At 52.5% G+C, this 19,235-nt stretch overlaps 1 protein-coding gene and 1 non-coding gene across 9 annotated transcripts; both read right to left on the minus strand.

Annotated features, from left to right (window-relative positions):
* Positions 1-1,072: 1,072 nt before the first annotated feature.
* On the minus strand, positions 1,073-1,190 carry LOC141572625 (U5 spliceosomal RNA). The gene has a single exon (XR_012497933.1). It is a non-coding gene; the product is annotated as a U5 spliceosomal RNA (small nuclear RNA).
* A 2,305-nt stretch (positions 1,191-3,495) lies between these two features.
* On the minus strand, positions 3,496-19,220 carry PTCH2 (patched 2). Of its 8 annotated transcripts, none has more exons than XM_074334620.1 (22): positions 18,636-19,212; positions 17,980-18,121; positions 11,893-12,082; positions 11,718-11,787; positions 11,441-11,532; positions 10,600-10,795; positions 9,688-9,809; positions 9,432-9,579; positions 9,219-9,350; positions 8,967-9,122; positions 8,790-8,882; positions 8,340-8,465; positions 8,128-8,246; positions 7,661-8,009; positions 7,208-7,520; positions 6,969-7,111; positions 6,703-6,883; positions 6,293-6,573; positions 6,048-6,185; positions 4,869-5,011; positions 4,685-4,784; positions 3,496-4,277 (listed from the first exon to the last, which is right to left on the minus strand). In XM_074334620.1, exons 1-22 carry the CDS (start codon positions 18,705-18,707, stop codon positions 4,011-4,013), a joined length of 3,573 nt encoding a protein of 1,190 aa, XP_074190721.1. In that variant the 5' UTR covers positions 18,708-19,212; the 3' UTR covers positions 3,496-4,010. The 8 variants fall into 8 exon arrangements, 6 of the variants coding, with proteins under 6 accessions (XP_074190721.1, XP_074190720.1, XP_019572106.2 ...); XM_074334619.1 differs by having other exon boundaries at positions 9,258-9,350; positions 17,980-18,172; XM_019716547.2 differs by having other exon boundaries at positions 17,980-18,172.
* Positions 19,221-19,235: the final 15 nt, after the last annotated feature.

Raw genomic sequence — 19,235 nt, forward strand, 5'->3', positions numbered from 1 at the left:
GAGCCACACTATCCGCAACCTGCCGTCCGCTTCTCTGCCAACTATGCCTCTTCGGGAGCCAAGCTGCCTAGGTTTGAATCCCAGCTCCACCTCTTTCTGGTTTTGTGACTTGAGTGAGACTAGCCTTTCTGTGCCTCACTTTCCTTGTTTATAAAATGGATATAATAATAGAACCCGTTCAGTAGGGTTCTGAGGAAGATTAATTTTGTAAAGTGCTTAGAACTGTAGTGGGACAGATTAAATACTGTAGATGTGTTTAGACAATAAATCCATTCAATTGTTTTACAAATATTCATTGAGTGCTCATTTCCCAGACATTGACTTTGGGTCATGGACTCCATCAGAGAACAAGTCAGGTAAAGTCCCTGCTTCATGGAACTTACATTCTAGGAGGAAAAACATACAGCAGACAAGTAAAGAAATTAATGCATGCTATAATCAGAGTAGCTTGTGCTCTGAAAAAAATAAAGCCAGTTAAAAGGATAAATGGTGATGTGGTGGGAGCAGGGCTGTTTTCATACAATGTCATAACATTGGATTCCAGAGACCTGAAGAAGTTCTCTGAGCCATGAGTCCTGGTGATGAGATTTACATTAAAAAGCAACAAAACAATTTGGCTGTTTTGTTGACAAAGGTGTGGGGAGGGTGTGATAGAGGTGAGGGGAAGGAAATCTAAAAACAGTTAGTGAGGGTGATATTGCATGAATCCATCAAGAGCTCTTGGACCAGGGCGGTAGCAGTGAAGGAGGTAAAATATGATTGCATGAAACAATGCTTTGAATGTGGAAGTCAATGGAACCTACTGATGGCTCCTGCACGGAACTCTTCACTGAGCTTGTATACTTAGGGTACACTATTTATCCTGGGTTGTATACTACTAACCCAAAAAACCAGATACTTTTGTTACGATAAAAGCTTGCACAGAGTGATAGTACAACAACATGCAATCTCAAACAATGTTAGGCTAAACTACCCAGTTTCTAGTACAACAACAAAGAACTACTCACGTGATTTACACACAATCACAACAAATTACACACCATCACAATCTATTCTTTAACCTCATAAAGACAGCCTCGTAAAAATACGAGGCCTCAAAAAATTGGGTATAAACTCATAACTGTTCCTCTCCACGGAAATCTTTAGTAAAAGGCGAAAGATTTATACGATCTGAAGAGAAACCAGAGTATGTCTACCAGCTTCCGCTTGGAAGCTCGCAGAACGAGCTAATCCTCAGCACAGTTATGGTTGTTCAGTGCGTGCGTGATTTGCGCTCCCGGCCTGGTGTTTGTATAGACCATACATTTCTAACAGGCAGTGCGCCCTGCAACAGTGGAGAAATCCCGGTGGGACTGGAACTCAAGCCTCGTGAACTGGTTTTCGTGGTGCACCATGGGTATGCAAATCGCAGCCAGTGCCGGGCTGGTGGGTGATAAACGAGCTGCACAGGCGGGGCGGCCGCAGCTCTCTCTTGTCTTCTCTGCGGGTCCGCCGGGAAACCGGCCCCGGGTTTGCCCAGAGAGGTAAGGGCATGTCCCGCCGGTGCCCGATGCCACGTTCATTACCGGGCCTGGGATTAAGCATTAGTCGCAATTGTTGAAGTTCAGTCCTACCATTCCATACCCGCAGGTACACTCCCCCCCCCCCCCCCCCCGTTTTAGGGACAGAAGCGGAGACAGTTGAGCACAGACACTCCGGGGACCGTGGGACCACGTAGGAGTCACGACACCCCTCCTGGAGGAGACGGCATCCAGTTTATCTTAAAGGATGGTTTGGTCAAGGGAAGGTTGGATCAGTGTTCTAGGAAAAAGGAATGGAATTTGCGAATTTATGGGAGGTGAACATCCAAAGTAATTCAGCCTGTGTAGAGTGTGGTGTATCTGAATGAGGGTGTATCTGGCCGTGTGCTGTCTCTGAGAACTGGGGAGGTGACTAAGGCTAAATGGAGTTAGGCCTGGAGAGGGCTTGGATTTTATCTTGTCAGTGCTGGGGAGCTGTGAAAGTATGCTGAAGTCAGAAGGCTGACTAGTGTGAGGTGTCACACAGGGTACGCTGCCCTGGAAGCACTGGGCATACATACAATGTCTTATCCCTGAGATTGGATGTGGTCAGTGCCCCAGGACTGACCATTCATTACTGGGGTGGTCCAACTCCAACAACTGGCTGGAATCCCTTCAGCTACTGCCATACCAGGACACCGTTCTGTTTTTTCTTAAGCATGCAATCAGAGCAAACACTTGCAGCAAAGCTAAAATCTGTACAAACTACAATAATAGAGAGCATTTATGAAATGCCAGGTCATTTCTTACATAAATGATTTCATTTAAAATCCTGAAAGAAAAAGGTAACACTCTACAAGATAGGCTCTAACCTTCCCGTATCACAGAGGAAGATGCTGAGGCTCAGTAAGGTTAGCTAACTTTCCCAGGTCACTAAGCTGGTAAGTGGCACAGTGGACTGATAACTTTTGCACTGTTCCAGCCTGGTGAGCTCTCCTGCTCCACCCAAAAGTTCCTCCTAGTGACCCAAACACTACTGGACACAAATCCAGCTTCCATCCCTTGAACGTGTTGGATGTATCCCCTACTGTAGGTTCCCAGCCAACTACCTACTTCTCTTAAGTCTTTTTAGGCATTTTAGTGTTCATTCAGCTGCGTTAGGCTTATTTTTTATTTTTGGTCACAACATGATTATCTGCCCTTTGGCGTGGTGGGTGATGTGCGAGAAAGCAGTGCTCTCAGGGTGACATTGTTCCAGGTGAGTGCGTGGCTGGAATCCAGGGTGTGGATGTGTGTTGCTTAAGACTGAGCCCTGGGATAGTTGGGGAAGGGCAATAAAAGACATCCCCTTCCCATTCGGTGAGGTGCTGTACTCTAGCCCAGGGATGTGGCCAGTCTTCAAGGCCTCTGTGCAATGGGGCTGTACAACCTTCACAGAACAGCTTAAATACAGCGCCTCACAGGTTGCTAGCACAATCTTAATGTCTGGATCGTTTCCCCACTGATCCCCAGGCTGTCTAGCCAAAGTTGCCTCTGGGGAGGTTGAACTGGGCACAAAACTCCTAAAATAGCTCCCAAGACCCTCCTGTCCCCATTCTTTCTTCAAATGGTCGCTTTCCCAATCTGCTTCCACTTCACCTGCCACCTCCCCTTTGTCCATGCCCCGACCCCCCCGCATGCTGCTGAAACAGGAAGGTGGGCAGAGTCTGGTGAGGGGCACAGGACTGGATCATGATGGCTCTGAAACCCAGAGTAGGGTTTGACACGAAAAACATTTGTATCATTTTGTCTATTAAGCACTTAACCCAGATCGTTACCAAGTATACAACCAACATGTTTGCTGAACATCATCTTCACTTCCAGGTGAATAAACAGATCCAAGTTCTGTGCAAAAATTTAGAACCTGGGATCTTCCCCACCCAGGACCTTCAGCCCTGACACCTCTATTGGCCAACTCCCAACTCTGTTAGAAAGAAAAGCACCAAAGTCATTTGAGATGAGTTCATATAGAATATATTTCACTCTTTAAAAATAAAACTTTCAGCATAGCTAACATCTATACAAACTACAAAAATAAACATCTTCATATAAATAATTTATGTGGTAGGAGGTGGGAACAAAGAGCCTACCGAGGAGTCACCAAGCAGAGGGGGGCCAGGACTGGCGAAGGGTGCTAGGGGATCCCTCGGCTTGGTCTGCTAGGGGCAGCAGTGGTGGGGTGGTGAGAACAGGTCTGCACTGCAGCCTGAAGTGCTGGCTTTTCCCCCCACCCAGACCCAGGCACAGGCAGAGGACCGGGGTGTGCAAGGCTGCTCACACTCTAGAGGGTGGCAGCTTTGTATAGACATCAGGGAGGTCTGTGATGGCCGAGTCATGGGAGGGGAGACAGACAGACAGACAGACAGCAGCAGCAGAGCTCTCCAGGAGTCCATCCTGCATTCAATAACCCACCCTTTGCTTCCCAGTGACTTCATGTGGCCCAAGCAGGGTTTTCATGCTTCAGCTGCTCTTTCACTCCATGGTTGGACACGGTCCCCTAGAAGTGAGGTTGCGGCAGCCGCTGGCAGCTGGTGTGGCAGCAGGAGACCAAGTGGGCTCATCTGAGGCTGGGTGGTTGTAGGCACCAGGCAGTGGGGGTGGGTGGAGGGCCACGGTCATGGAGGTAGTCACTCTAGCAAAGCTCTGGGGCAGGGTGGGGGACACCCCCCACCTGAGTTCTCCTGCCAGTGGAGCGGGGGGACTCAAGACCTCAGGGCTCTCCTTGTACAGCTGTATCACCTGTGGGGAGACACCAGCCCCAGTGAGCACAGGGGCTACTGGGGCCTCCCTTCAGCATCAACCTGGTGCATCACTGTGACATTAGGTAGTTGAGGCCCTTGCTGGCTTCCAGCAGATATGAGAGCTGACAAGGGACAGGATGCCTGGGGCAAACCCTGTCCCTTGCTCTGGACCCTAAAAGCTGAGGTGGGTTCTAGAATGAAGCCAGGAGAGCTAAGGGGCAGGGTCATGGAGTCTGGGCAAATGGGGGGGGGCTGCCACCTTCAGTTGGTGACACCTCATGGATTGGGTGCTTGTGAGTTAAGCCCTGTCTGTTGGCCTCTGCAGGGATACTGTCCTGGTTCTGTCCCTTCCCTTGCCTGTCCCACCATGTCCCCTGGGCTAGAGCCGAGGGAGGGTATGGTCACCTCTGGTGGGGGGCCCAGGATGGACAGCAGCACAGGCAGCAGCGCCAGGCCATGGAGGAGGCCCAGGAGTGTGAGCACGGTCAGCACCATGAAGAAGTACCTGGATGGGGGCGGGGGGTCAGCTTGGACGGCCATGAAGTCAGCAGAGGCAGACCCTGCCTCCTTGCCCCAAGCCCTCCCTTACCTTACGATGAAGTCAAAGTTGGAACCAGCAAGCATGAGCAGACCCAGCAATGTGGAGACGGCTCCGTCAGTGACTGGGGCAAATGTGTGTTCTAGGGCCCGCGCAGCCCGCAGGTTCCGGCTACCCGGGGTGGTCAGGAAGCCCTGGGGAACAAAGCGGTCCTAGTACTGCTTCTCGGCCAACCATGGCCAGCTCTTCAATGTCCCCAACTTCCACTTATCTGTCTCCAGGGCTCCCCCATGCCTTGGCCCACAGAAGGGCAGGTGAGCTGAGTTCCTGGGAACTGTCCAGGAAGCACGCATGAGTTCATTTACATAACCCTGTCTAGATATGTCTGGTGAGACACAGAGTGATGTCTAGAATAGTTTGGCAAACTACAGACTGTCACCTATTTTTGTAAATAAGGTTTTATTGAAACATAGCCACACTCATTCATTTCTGTATTGTCTGTGGCTGTTTTAGTGCTACAGTGGCAGAGTTGCAAAGAGAATTTACGACCCACCAAGCCTAAAATATTTACTATCTGGCCTTTTATAGAAAAACTTTGCTTCCCCTGGTCTAGGAGGATGGCCACTGAAGTGGTAATAGTCACTAATCAGGATGGCATTTCAGAGGATTTCTATTCTTTCTTGGTACTTTTCTGCATGCGGACTTTTTTCCCCTCAAGGAGTATATATTGTTCTTATAACCAGAATAATAATAGGACGATTATGGGAGAAAAAAGAAGGGAGCTGTTTGTGGGGGCTGGCCAGGTTTGTGCTGGTGCTACCATGCCCCCCTCCCCAAGACAGGCTTTCCGAGGTGGGCCTGGCTGCCTCAGTTCCACTACCTCTGTCTTAGGAAAAGCCCTCCTTTACCCACATTGCCATCCAGCTGCCATCCTGTTTCTCTGATCCCTTTCACAGTAAGAGTCATTGGTTCCCATTTTCTGTCCTTCCATTCTATCCTTACCCCATTCTAGTCAAGGCTTTGTCCCTTCCTCTCTACTGAAATGGCTGCTAATTTATTTACTTGCTTATTGTTTATCTCTGTACTCTGGAGTATAAGCTCCTTGAAGGGACAAGCCCGTCTGCATTGCTATTATACACTAATTATTAAACAGTCCCCAGCACACTGGGTGCTTGATACTTTTTGCAAACTGACTCAGCTGTCCCGCCCGCCCTCAGTGCCTGTGCTCACCAGAGCCACATGGACCGTGAACTCGACACCTATGCCCACAGAGGCCACCAGGATCACCACGGGGATGGCGCTCAGCTTGATGCCCAGGAAACCCATGATGCCAAAGAGCTCCACAGTCATCATTGCCAGGACCAGCACCTGGGGAGAGCAGGGCTCACCCAGGGCTCCTGGGAGGAGGGATGGCGGGATGGGCAGGGCAGGGTGAGGGAGCAGTGGGTCTCTCTGGCCCCACCCTGCAGACTCACTATGAGGCCAGCCGTCCAGGGGTTGAGCAGCAGCAGGGCGCAGACGAGGAAAGTGCACACCAGCAGGATGCAGACGGCCAGCAGGAAGCAGCGCCGCAGGCCCAGATACTGCTCCCAGAAGAGGAAGGGGGAGCCGCTGGGGTACGCACGCACCCCAGCCCGGCCTGCCTCAGCGCACGCTGCCCGGGCCCCCTCGATGGCTTCCACGAAGTCTGCAGTCTTCTGGAGGCCACGCAGTAGGAAAGGGAACTGGGCAAACTCCAGGGGCTGGGCTGCTGGGACTGTGGAGGGGAAGGGGTGGCAGGGGGAGGGAGGGGTAGCCAGTGAGCACAGGGAGCTGTGGGCAGGGCCTTAGGGTAGGGCCTGTGTGGGCCCAGGCCGAGGCTCTTGCTGGCTCCCCTGGGACTCACTGCGAAGGTTCTCCCCGGTGGTGTCATACTTGTCGTGCAGCCACTCGGGAGGTGGGGGGTAGAAGTTGGCCTGTGAAGCTGCCAGACCCAGGGGGTCACTGCTCACCCACACGGTCAGCCCCACGTAGAAGAGCTCGGGTGGAATCAGCCCCTCCTCGTCCACGAGCTTTCTCGTGGTCAGCTGCAGAGGCAGAGAGAGCTGAAGGCCTGCGCCTATGAGGCTGGGACCCCTCCGTGCTCCCTGACCCTTCCAGCCCTCTCCCAACCTGGCTGAAATCCAGAGGCTCCTGGGCATCGCCGGTCTGGATGAGCAGCTTGTAGGCCAGGGCTCCATCCTCAGAGCCATTGCGGTACGAGTGGCGGGTAATGCGCCCGGAAACCCAGTCCTGGTCAAATGCAGCCTGGATTCCTGGAGAAGAACAGTGTACAGTGCACTTAACCCGTGGCCCCGGGTTGTTTGTTTTTTCCTGCAGCAGCCCTCCCTGCCGCTCTCCTTGCCTCTCACCCTGTAGCCAGTTTCGGTAATAGTGCAGCCAGGTGCGGGGTGCCTGGGTGGCAGGTGGAGGCAGCACGGCCTTGAGGGAACTGAAGCGCTGGTGCAGATCAAAGAGGGCTCGTTGGGAGTGGGCGTAGTCAAAGCCACCCTGTGTCACCAGGGCCACCTCGTACAGGGAGAAGTACCTGAGCTGGACGCTCAGGAAGTCATGTTCCTTGGTGCCCTGAGGCACTACATCTGTCAGGGCCAGCCCGTCCTGCACCAAGGTCGCTCCATAGAGGCTCAGGCCCAGAAGAGACCCAAAGAGCACCAGCACGAAGACCTATGGGAAATGGCACTCAGATGGAGGCCCAGGGGTGCCCCTCAGCTGGCAGGTGGTAGGCAAGGGCCCCTGCCCTTTATTGGGAACCAGAGACACCTAAGCCCTGGCCCACCCTGACTCTTCTGGGCCTGGAGTCTTACCTTGGCATGTGACTGGAGCAGCAAGGGTGCAAACTGATGGCGGGCGAAATGGGCAAGATTCCAGCGGGCACAGGACAGAGACTTGCAGGCTGCCTTCTGCCTTGTCACCTCCTCCTGTCCCAGAAGGTCCCGTGTGGACCCTCCTGGGCTGAAGAGCTCAGAGCCCAGTGGGTCAGAAGGTGGGGGCACCAGGTGGGTTTGGGGAGGCAGGATGGTGACCACATGCTGGCTGCTGGCTTCACAGTGGGCAAAAGCTTGAACTGTGGCAGTCAGGTGGGCAATGCCCATTGGTACTGCCCTGTCTGCCAGCTCCTGGGGCAGAATCTGAATCACCCGAGCAGAACAGGGGCTGAAAGAGGCAGAGAGAGGGGGTGGCAGATTTGTGCCTAGAAATACTGGTGAGGGGATGGCATGGGGCCAATGGAGGAAGGCCCGGTGGGGTGGGGGTGGGGATTCAGGGACAGTACCTAGAGAAGCAGCAGAGTACATCAAGGCGCTGGCAGTGGCGCCGGTGCAGGTCCAGGCTGAGGATCGCTGGGAAGACAAGCATCACGGCTGCAAAGTTACAGCCAACCACTATGGCCGCCTGGGGGATGGACAGGAGGGCACAAAGGCTGGATGAAGCGTGCCCCTAGCTCCACGCCCACCCTGAGCCTGGGCCCTGTTTGTGAGGCCTCACCTGTAAGGAGAAGGCCCGCAATGCAGGGATGGGAACTAGAGCGGCCATGAAGAAGGCGACCATGTTGTTGATGGACGTGAGTGTGACGCTGGTGCCCGTGCGCTGCAGACACTCGCCCATGCGCTCCTGCCAGGATTGGGTGGGGGTGGGGGGGCTGTGGGTCTTCAAGGTAGAGTGAAGGGGAGGCTCGGCAGAGGAGGGACAATGACCACACAGCAGCTAATGTTTACTGAGAACCACGTACGTGTCATGCACACTGTTCTAAGCACTTGACTTAGCTCACCGATCCTCACACCAACCCTCATGACACAAACCATATTATTACCCCTTTTACGGATGAGGAAGTTGAGGCACAGATTGGTTATTACCAGCCCGAGGTCACCCAAACCCAGAGCCTCTTAACTTCTGTGCTGAACTCAGGTGAGCCCAAGGTGGAGGGTGAGGCCGCACCTGGAGAGGGGTGCCAGGTGGAGCCTCTGTGAAGGCATGTGCCAGCAGGAATACATCATCCACACCGATGCCCAGGGCCAAGAAAGGCAGCACCTGGAGAAGCACAGGGGAGGGCAGCTGGAGGAACCGAGCAGCATGAGCTGTAGGTACCCAAACCTGCCCTGCAGTCTGGTGTACCTGGGTAGTGGCAGCATTGAAGGCAATACCGAACAAAGCGCAGAGCCCAAGGCCTGAGGCCACTGCCAGGGCCACCAGCAGCACCCCAGCAAGGCCCACGGCACCCTGAGACTGGGCACAGTCCCACCGCAGCATTGTCACACAGGCATAGGCCAGCTGTGGGGAGAGATGGCGCTGTCTTGGACAGGGGTCCCTGGGGGGGGGGGGCACCAGGTGGAGAGATGGAGGTAAGTCGACAGGAGTGGGACCCACCATGAGCAGATAGCCTCCCACCACACGGGCAGCACTGACTTCTGAGAAAGCGTGCAGAATGTCATCCAGGGTGGTAGAGGAGAAGGCATGGACCTGCTGGGACGTGTTCTGAGGCAGGGCCTCCTGGGCCAGCTGGAGAGACAGGGTGGGTCTGAGGGGCAGGGGGAGGGAGCAGCCTCAGGGCTCCGCCTGCCCTTCCTGCCCCACACTGACCTGCACAAAGCGCCGCTGCCAGGCCTGCAGCACTGTGCCGGCCTGCTCCTCGCTCCAGCTGATGTCATGAGTCTGGTAGTCACCCCGGAAGTGCTCATACAACTGGCGGGGGCTCATCAGCAGGAAGGTGCTCTGTAGGGCCTCTGCCCTGGTGAGGGGTGCAGGAGAATTAGGGGTCTTACCCAGTACTGCCTAGAAATGGAGTGTGGATTCCCATCCCTGGGGTCCCCTTGCCAACTGCCAGAGGAGGCCCTACCTCAGCAGCTGTCCTTGGGGGTCTCTGGCCATGCCTCCCAGCAGCAGTTCCTCCTGCCAGTGCATGAACTTGTGGGAGAAGCCATGGCAGCCTCCGCTCAATTCCTGAGCCACATTGGGAGCCTGGAGGGAAACAGAGGAGGGATTTACGACTCAAAACCTGGCTGGGGGTAAGTGGTGTCCCTAGACTGAACCATGGAGCCCTGTAGGCCTGCTGAGTACCCTGTTTCCCTGAAAATAAGACCTAGCCGGACAATCAGCTCTACTGTGTCTTTTGGAGCAAAAATTAATATAAGACCTGGTGTTATGTTATATTAATTATATTACATTATATTGTATTAGTAAAATAAGATCGGGTCTTATATTATTAATTTTTGTTCCAAAAGGCGCAATAGAACTGATTGTCTGGCTAGGTCTTATTTTCGGGGAAACACGGTAGGTATGTAACTATCTTGAGCCTCTTGCCCACACTGAAAGTGAACAGCTAGCGTCCTGCAGAGAGGAGGCCACGAGAGGGAGCTGAGGCCTGGAAATAGGCTGCTGGGAGGAGCTGCCTTAACTTTGGTGGGTTTTGGTAAAAGCTCCACATTCACAGGGCCACACACTCAGGAAACTAGGTACAATACTCGTGCTTAGCTAATTTATCCTGTTTCCCTGTACAAGTCTATTTTGATAAAGTCCAGCCTTTCTGGGCTTAGAAAAGGACTCATATGCCACTTGAGGGTTCCTTAGGATAACTGAATGAGAATGGAACACTCCAGGTGTCTAGCACAGTGGGGACAGGGTAACAATGTCCAGGAAATGGGGGGCTGAGCACAGAGCACCATCTGCTCTCTACCAGAACGGAGGAACACATGAGAAGGGGAAAGGGAAGGAAAATAGGCTTTCCTTGGCAGACCCGGTTGGAACCCACCTGCCTGCTGTGATGGTTAGGGGCACTAGGCGGGCAGTGAAGGTCGTCAGGGTTCAGACAGGGCCGCCCAACATAGGCCTGGCCCACCTGTGCCTTGTCTAGCAGCTCCCGGAAGCCCTCAAGGGAGGCAAAGGGGCCCAGCTCCTCCAGCAGCTGCTTGGGATCCAGGTTGGTCCATTGGATATCGGGACGGCCACTGAGGGAAGAGCCCATGGCTGGTGAGGATCAGGAATCAATTCCCACCGTCTAAACTGCTGCTAGGGAACCCAGGCTGCACCCCATCTCCTCCTAGCTGCTCATTTGTCCCTCCATATGGAGAGTATGCAAGGCTCAGTTTCCCAGAGGTCCCAGGCTACACCAGCCCACCAGGCTGCGGCAGTGAGCTGAGGGCGGATTCAAGGGGCTGAGATGGACATCAGGACAGAAAATACTTAATACATGGAAAAGTCCCTTCCCAAACCATCTATGCTTGGTTCTAATACATAATACAGGCATCTGCCTGTAACAGGTTTTCTGTCTCCCCTGGGCAAGAGCTTAGCTGACACCTAGCTGAATCTCCCTGGCAAAATCTCTTTCTGGGGATCTTTTTTCTTCTTTGCTCTGGTCTTACAGATCTTTGTGTTTTGTTCTGTCTGAATAAGATAGGTTTGCCTTTCCTTTGGAGGTGACGAGACGGACATGGAGAGAGCTCTGGGGCAGCCGGTGCTCTGACCCTGGTGTGGGAGGTCCTTAGGCCCTTAGTAAGATTTTGATCCATCTTTACTCCCACCCCTCTTTTCTGTTGGGGAAGTCCCGACACGAGACAAGGCAGGGCTCTGGGAGCAGATATGGTGGCACTCACGGCAAGTAGGCAGAGCCCCCTTGGAGTTTGGCTCCCTCCCAGAAGCAGTCGAGGGGGGTGAGGATCACGCACGGAAACAGCTTCTCAATCATCTGCCGGGGACACCCCAGGCTACATCAGTCCTGTCCCTGGGCTCCTTTCTCCATGACCTTTATAGGATGCCCTCTGCAACCGCCCACCTCCCGACTTTTAGCCTCCAGGAGTCTTTCCGAGCCCTCCTCCACTGCAGAAAAGGTTCCACCCGACCCAGTCGCAGAGAACAGCTCAGGATACTCACCCGCTCAATCATTCCATTTTCAATTAGGGGAACTCCTGACTTGTAGCAGATTTTGTTCAAATCCCAGGACCTACAGTGGCCAGGGGACAGGAGATCAGAAGGAGAGGGGGATCCCGCTCCAGCCTTGCCATAGCATGCCTCACCCCCACTTGCTCAGGGGCTCAGCCAGACTCACTTTCCATAGAGTGATACTTGCACTTTACTGGCGGCAAGAGCTGCCTGGAGGTGGAGGCCAAGTGCCTCAGGTGTAAGGATGTTCTCCCCCTCCTGGCGTGGGGTCTGGATCAACATCTGGGAGGTGTATGCAGCCTCCTCTCCCAGCTTCTCCTTGGTGTAATGCAGCTCCTGGCTCACCCGGCTGCCCACTGCCAGAGCAGAGAGAGAAAGCTGGGGAAAAGAGCCTCGGTGGATCAGAGCCCTGGGGAATGGAAGACGCTCAGACAGGTGGGAGGAGAGCAGCTTGGAGGAGCCCCTGCCTTCTCTGTGACAGCCAAAACGGCCCCCCAGGCTCCTGTCCCTCCGCTGGGAACCTGCAGTTCATCAGGGCAGCGAGAGGCCTCAGGTGTGTGGATCTATGGAATTCTTGAGTGATCTAACATTTCAGCATGAACCAGGTTGGCTAGGTTTGGGGCAAATAACTTAAAAATGAGAAATCAGTATGAGCTGGGCCAAGGCTGGGGTTTTGGGGGCCTCCTGGTAAGGGAACCCTCACTCACTTCCTCTCTGCTCTGGTGAAGAAGACAAAAGGGACAAAAGAGGCCAATAGGGAGGCTGCCACTGGGGGGTCTCCTCACAGAACAGTTCTAGGCCGGGCAGGTTCCCAGTTCAGATTGCCCCAGATAGTGATTTATATCCATACACCCTTTTGGAAACTGTTCTGCTGAGAGGGAAGGGATGGCAGTGCCTGGTAATAATGGACCCTGCGGTGGCACAGGAAAGGGGGAGGACCAGAGAGGCTTTCAGTGTGATGCTGTCAACATACTGCTTCCACTCCTGCAAGAAGGACCTGGTATCAGCTCATGTGCCCTGGGACAGCTGACAGCAGAGTGGGCCCAGGGGAAGAAAGGGTCCGGATCCCTTTCACCACCAGTCTCACTGTCCAGACAACAGGCAGTGCCAGCGCCTTAGTGTCCTTGAGCTCAGTGCCCCTCAGGTCCTGCATTATGCTGGCCTTGGAGACATGCTGTCACTTGGGCCTAGGGGAGGTGGCGACGCTGAGAGGGGATATGACCTGACTGGTTTGGTGGAGGGCGAGGGCCAGAGCCAAACCAGCCTGGAGGCACTTGAGGTCTTAGACCCACTTCTGCTTCCACCTGTTGGGGCGCCTTCCTGTTGGTCACTGCCCTTCCTGGGGCCAACATGCACTGCTTCTCTGAGACTCCAGCCCTGGGGAGTGTCATGCTCCCTAATCTCTTTCTCAAACCCCCATCTCCTTACTCATGAGAGCCCCAAACCCTTGGTAACTCCCCAACACAGATTTACCCATATGCTCACATCCCCTCACCCAAATCACATTCCTGGCCCTCCCCTCATGAATCCAGTTTCACACAGCCATCCTGCCCCCTTCTACTTACTTTTTCTTCTTCCCTCACTCCCCTCTTCTTCCCCTGGACTGTACTACAGTGCTTATTTCACCAGGCTCAGGCCAGAGCTGCCACAAAGGATCGGAGGGGAGGACAGACGTGAGCTCCCCATAGTAAGTGAGTTTGCTGAGGGGAAGGACACATGGAAGAAGCAAGGAACCCACACAGAGCTAATAAGAAAGCAAGAGAAAAACTTAAAATACAACATCAAATAGAATAAAGAATCCTCAGAAAAAAATGAGGAAGAGAAAAAGATAAAACCTGGCTGACCACGATGATGACATATCAGGACAGATGAGCTGGGGTGTATTGTGCGGGCAAGAAGACAGCAGGTGTTAGGGGAGAGCACGAAGGCTCTGCACAGACCTGGCTTTGAGCCTCAGCTCTGACACTTAGTCTGTGCTTGGGGCAAATTACTTACTCTCTCAGACCCTAAATTTCCTAATCTGTAAAATGGGGACTATGGCTACCTTGGTAGAATCAGAATCAATGCAGGCAAAGTACTTAAGAAATTGCTCAGCACATAGTAGGCACAGATACGGAGTTATTATTCAATAGTTGCTGGGAGATAAATGATGTGACAGAAAAATGAAAAAGAACTGGAGGAAAAAAACGACTGTGAGTGGGGAGGAAGTAGGAGAACAGGAGAAGGAGATATCAAAATCAATATTTGTTAAAAACTTTTGTGCTTACAAAAAGGACGCTGTACCTGGTTAGCCACCAAGGCAAATGAGCCCACCTTATAGGTAGTCCTATAAATGCAACTTAAAACAGCAATAAATTACCATCTATCAAATTAGCAAACATTAAAAAATTGATAGCACTCATGCTGACTGACAAGAGTGTACTCTAACCTACCATGGGAGTGTAATTTGGTACAATATTTGGGGGAAGAAGCAATATTGCCAATATGTATCAAGTCCCTCAGAAATGTTCATAATCTTTGGTCTAGAGATGTCACCTGTAAGGGCCTGCAAGCTATTGTAGGGACTCAGGCTGTCTCTGAGTGAAATGAGAATCATGGAAAGTTTTGAGCAGAAACGTCAGAGGATCTCTTTCATCACTTACCAATATATTCTGGAGCTGAGTTGTGAATGACGAACAGTAGGAGTTGGCCAGGGGAAGAAGGCAGGAAAAGGTGTTCTAGACTAAATATGTGCTGGACTGCTAAGAGTGAGGCAGAGACAATGCTGAGAAGCAATCAAGAGTTAGTTTATGGAGGGCCTAGAATGTGTGCTAAGGAGCCTGGAACCTAGTAGAAAGCAGTGGAAGGGCTCTAAGTGGCGACTGACTTGGCCAGATTTAGATACACCACAGGAGGGCAGTGTGGAGGCAGGTTTGAAGGTGAGGTGGACAGGAAGCCTTCCTTTGCCATCCTCTGAAAGGCCTAATGATTCAGGGCAGCTGGGCCCCTCCCCAGCCTCGGGGTGAAATTTGATTGGTCTAAGAGTCAATCACAGCACAGTAGTACCTCGGTTTTCGAACATAATCCATTCTGGAAGACTGTTCGAATTCTGAAATGTTTGAAAACCGAGGCACGGTTTCCCCATAGAAAATAATGCAAAATGGATTAATCTGTTCCAGACCTTTAAAATCAACCCCTAAAACTGCAAATTTAGCATGAATTTTACTATTTAATGATACCATAGACCCATAACATTTATGGCGTCCATAAACTGAAATGTTGATCAACGGAGACGTTCGAAAACGGATGTACTACTGTAATTCCATTGCCTTTGTCAAGTGAAGGATTTAGGCACAGGGTGCTATACAGTTCTTGCTAAAGTGACCAAATGGGAAGTCAGGTGGGAGTCTTTTGGTAAATTTTTCCTCACTTTCAAAAATAGAGGCAAGAGAGGGATGACTTTCCTTTTCTGACACTGCAGTAGCCACCTTGGGACAAGGAGGTGATAAGCTTGAGGACAAAAGCCCAACATGCTGTAGAAGGCAGAGAAAGATCGCAAGAACCTGGGTCCTTGCTTATGTTCTCAGGTTGCTGAATTAACTATTCTGGAACTTCTCTACTGTCTACTGCCAGATTTCTTGTTACAGGGGATAATACACCAATCTCCTTCCTTCTTCCCTCCCTCCTTTCCTTTCTTTCTCTTTCACATGGCTAAAAGTATTCTAAATAGTACGATCAGGAGTGTACTGCCAGAGACTGAAAACGGCTTCGACCAGAGCAATGGCCGCAAGGGTGGGAAGGAGGGGACTGTTATGAAAGAGGTTAAGAAGGAAGAATTTGCTGGTGTAGTAACCAATTAGGTGAGCAAGAACTGAGGCTGACTCCCAAGGTTTCAAGGAAAGCAAACTCTGGTCATCCTCTGCCTTCTAGGTAGAATGGCTGCATTTCTTATCTTCAGGGATAGCTCCAATTTCAAACCATTTCTATCACTGTTTTTATACGTACTATTTGGGCTATATGTTGTGATTTTTATTTTAGACAACAATCTATCTCCGAGCCCTTTAGCTTTAAAATTCATCAGGAAAGACAAGTCATATTCCAGGTCTCACCATGGCAAAGCTGGAATCTGAACTCTGGTCCAGATCTCTGATAGCCAATATCCTGCTTCTTTCTTTGCTTTCTCTATTAGCAAAATGGAAAGGAATAGAGAATACCCTTCAGTCCTCACCATGATCAGCTCCTCATTGCCTAGGGCATTGCTGGGAGAAGCCTTCAACTACAGATGTAGAGAAAAGATCAGGTCAAAAATCACTGCTTTTACCTCACCCTCAGCCCTAGCCAATACAAGACAGAGTGATATTCTGAAACAAAAGAAAAAGTCTCAGGAATTGGGTACCACCCTTTCATATTACTCTCCCACAAACAGCAGCAAAACTCTGGTGGGATTTAGCCTGTCCTGTGCTGGAGTGTAGGAGAGAGGATGAGGAAACGTGAAGGTTCAAGCAATGTTGAGATGGGGGAAGATCTGGGGAATGAAGGAGGAGGAAGGGAGGGGGAGACAGCCTCTATTGTGGCAGGAAATCCAAGAGTAATTTGGGACCACCCAGGCAGCAGGGGTGTGTGTATGTGCGTGTATGCACATGTGTGTCCCGGGGCTGGGGGCAGGCAGGCAGGCACAGAGAAACATCTGCTCTGGACCCCAGGGCTGGCCTAGAGTGTGTAAGTATGCGAGTCTGCAGAGGGCTGGGGTAGGGTGGGGATGGGGTGTGGGAGCCCAACAGGCAAGCAGGCAGGCTCCAAAGAACATCTGCTCTGGATCCTAGAGATTGCCAGTATTTGAAATAACTCAAGGGTGTGAGACTCTAACCTGGGCCCCACCTTTGGGTGTGGGCCAATGCTGGGGGAGCCCATAAATGCAAATTTCCAGGCAAGAACACAGGGGAGTTTGAATCTGTTAAAGGGCTGCCATATGAAATCAGACCCCAGGAAAGGAGTTATGCTGAAATTATTAATAAGAAATCATTTTAGTCTAATGCTTCCAATAGGAAGAAAGGATTTGGCCCCATTGGACACTGTTGCCTCAAAGTAGAGATTCTGTGCTGCACAAAGTGGCTACAGGGGCCTGGATGCATGGGACCTCTCCTTGGAGATTTGCCAGGTGATTTTCTCAGTTTCCCCAGCCCTCCAGTTCTAACTTTCCTGATTTTCCTGGTCAGATGTGATCTCTCCCTGCCTTCTCTTATACAAAAATATAACCATATTCTGCTTTGTATTATATTGTATTCTATATCCCAGTACATACCCTGTTTCCCCGAAGATAAGACTTAACCAGATAATCAGCCTTAATGTGACTTTTGGAACAAAAATTAATATAAGACGTGGTATTGTATTGTATTATATATTATGTTATGTTATGTTATATTATATTATATAAGACCCGGTCTTATAGTATAGTAAAATAAGACCAGGTCTTACATAATTTTTTCTCCAAAAGATGCATTGCAGCAGATTGTCCAGCTAGGTCTTATTTTCAGGGAAACAGGGTATTTTACTTTCCTTGCTACTGAAGGATGGGTCTTTTTTAGTTGCCTTTGCAAACCCTGCCATTGGCAGTCAAAAACACTCATAAAGGCCCCGCTGGCTCAGGTGGTTGGAGTGCTGTGCTCCTAACGCCAAGGTCTACGGTTCAATTCTCACATGGGCCAGTGAGCTGCGCCCTCTACAGTTAAGGTTGTGAACAATGGCTCTCTCTCCCTGGAGCTGGGCTGCCACGAGCAGCCGACTCCGGCGTGGGCTACCATGTGCAGCTGGTGGCCAGTGTGAGTGGCCGGCAGCCATCATGAGCGGCCGGCAGCTGGCGAGAGCTGCTGTGAGTGGCCTGCCAACTGCCCTGAACAGCCGACCGACTGCCTCAGCCGGGAGGAGCGCAAGGCTCATAATACCAGCATGGGCCTGGGAGCTGTGTCCTACACAACTAGACTGAGAAACAACGGCTTGAAGGGGGATGAGGGGAAGAAGGGGGAAAAAAGAAAAAAAACAACACAAAAGTTTGGGAATAAATGCGAATCTCTCTCTCTCTCTGGCCCCCCCCCCATAACTATTCTATACACCGAGTCATAGGACTCCATCATCTCCCAGATACCCAGGCTCTGGTGGGCAGGTGCGCCTTCCAGATCCAGAGCCAAGCTACCTAGAACTCAGTAGCCAGCACCTCACCCTGTTCTTGCCTTGGGTTCACAATACCCAAGCAGCTATGGTCAGTGTCCACACTCACCTTCCACCCAGAGCTGTTCTAGGTCTGTCTCAATGATGGCCACGCGGAGACCCAGTGCCAGAGCCCCAAGGGCCAACAGTCCCAGGAAGAGCACTTTGCCACAGTGTCTCTGGATCCCGCAGCCCAGAGTGAAGAGCAGGCCCTGGAAGTAAGCACGAAGCCAGAGCGGAGCCTTCAGGCTCCCAGTTAGGATCTGGGATGGAAAGAGAAGGGTCAGCCAGGCATTACTGAAACAGTGCATGAAATCCTTCCCTTTCTATGTATACACCCTCCGCCAAGCTCTAGTTTCTTGGTTTCTGGATACAGGACAGGGAGGACCTACACAGGCAGAGGCCCAAACTTGGGAAAAGATTTAACTCTATTCTCTGCCCCCACCCACTACGCACCTGAGGAAGGCATAGGCCTGTTTTCTTAGAGTAGGATACATATATACACACCTGTTCTCAGGTGGACACAGAGATGAACCCACAGACACACTCACTCTCACCCGCCAGATGCCGAGGAGACACAGTACACACACACCTTTCCGGGCAGGCAAGAACACACGGCACCTAGAGACTTCACACCTTGCAGAGGCCCAAGTGACAAACCTGGGGTCTCTCTAGACCCGGTCCCAATCTTCCTCCCCCATCCCTCCCGTGCTTCCCTCTACTCACCTGGGGTGCTGCGGATCGAGCTGGGGGTGTGTAGTCCGGGGGCAGCTCCCCGAGGGGCGGCGGCCGAGCCATGCTGGCGGGAATGGGGGGCGTGGGCGCCCCCAACCCGCGTTATCTGGGAGCCCCCATAGGCTGGCCTGGATCCCCTGTACCGCTGGGCCCCGCGTCAGGGTTCAGCGGGGCTGCTTAGGCTCGGGCGTGGGTGAGGGTGAGGGTCGCGTGCTGGAGTGCCGCGGTGGCTGTGACCCGGAGGAGTGCACGGCGTACTGGCCCGGGCGCGGCAACCGACCGGCGTGAGAGCTGCGCGCCCACAGTTACTGGTCCGCAACACGCAACGCGGCTCGAGGTGGCGACCGCAATGCCGAGGAGGCGTCTGTAGCCCCAGAAAAAGGGAGCAGGCGGGTGGACGCCCTCTCATTGGCTGAGGGGCCCACAAATTACCCAGAGCCGCGCGGCCGGATCCGCTGCTAGGCAACAGCGCCGCAGGGGGCAAGGCAGAAGACCACCCAGGCAGGGCCACCCTTGCCTAGCTTCCCCGCCCGCTAGCGGGGCCCTCGGGGGAGGAGGAGGGAGGGAGATCCCAGAGAGGCGCGGCGCTGG

The sequence above is a fragment of the Rhinolophus sinicus genome, linkage group LG06, assembly GCF_036562045.2.
Source record: "Rhinolophus sinicus isolate RSC01 linkage group LG06, ASM3656204v1, whole genome shotgun sequence".
In the NCBI taxonomy this organism is placed as follows: Eukaryota; Metazoa; Chordata; class Mammalia; order Chiroptera; family Rhinolophidae; genus Rhinolophus; species Rhinolophus sinicus.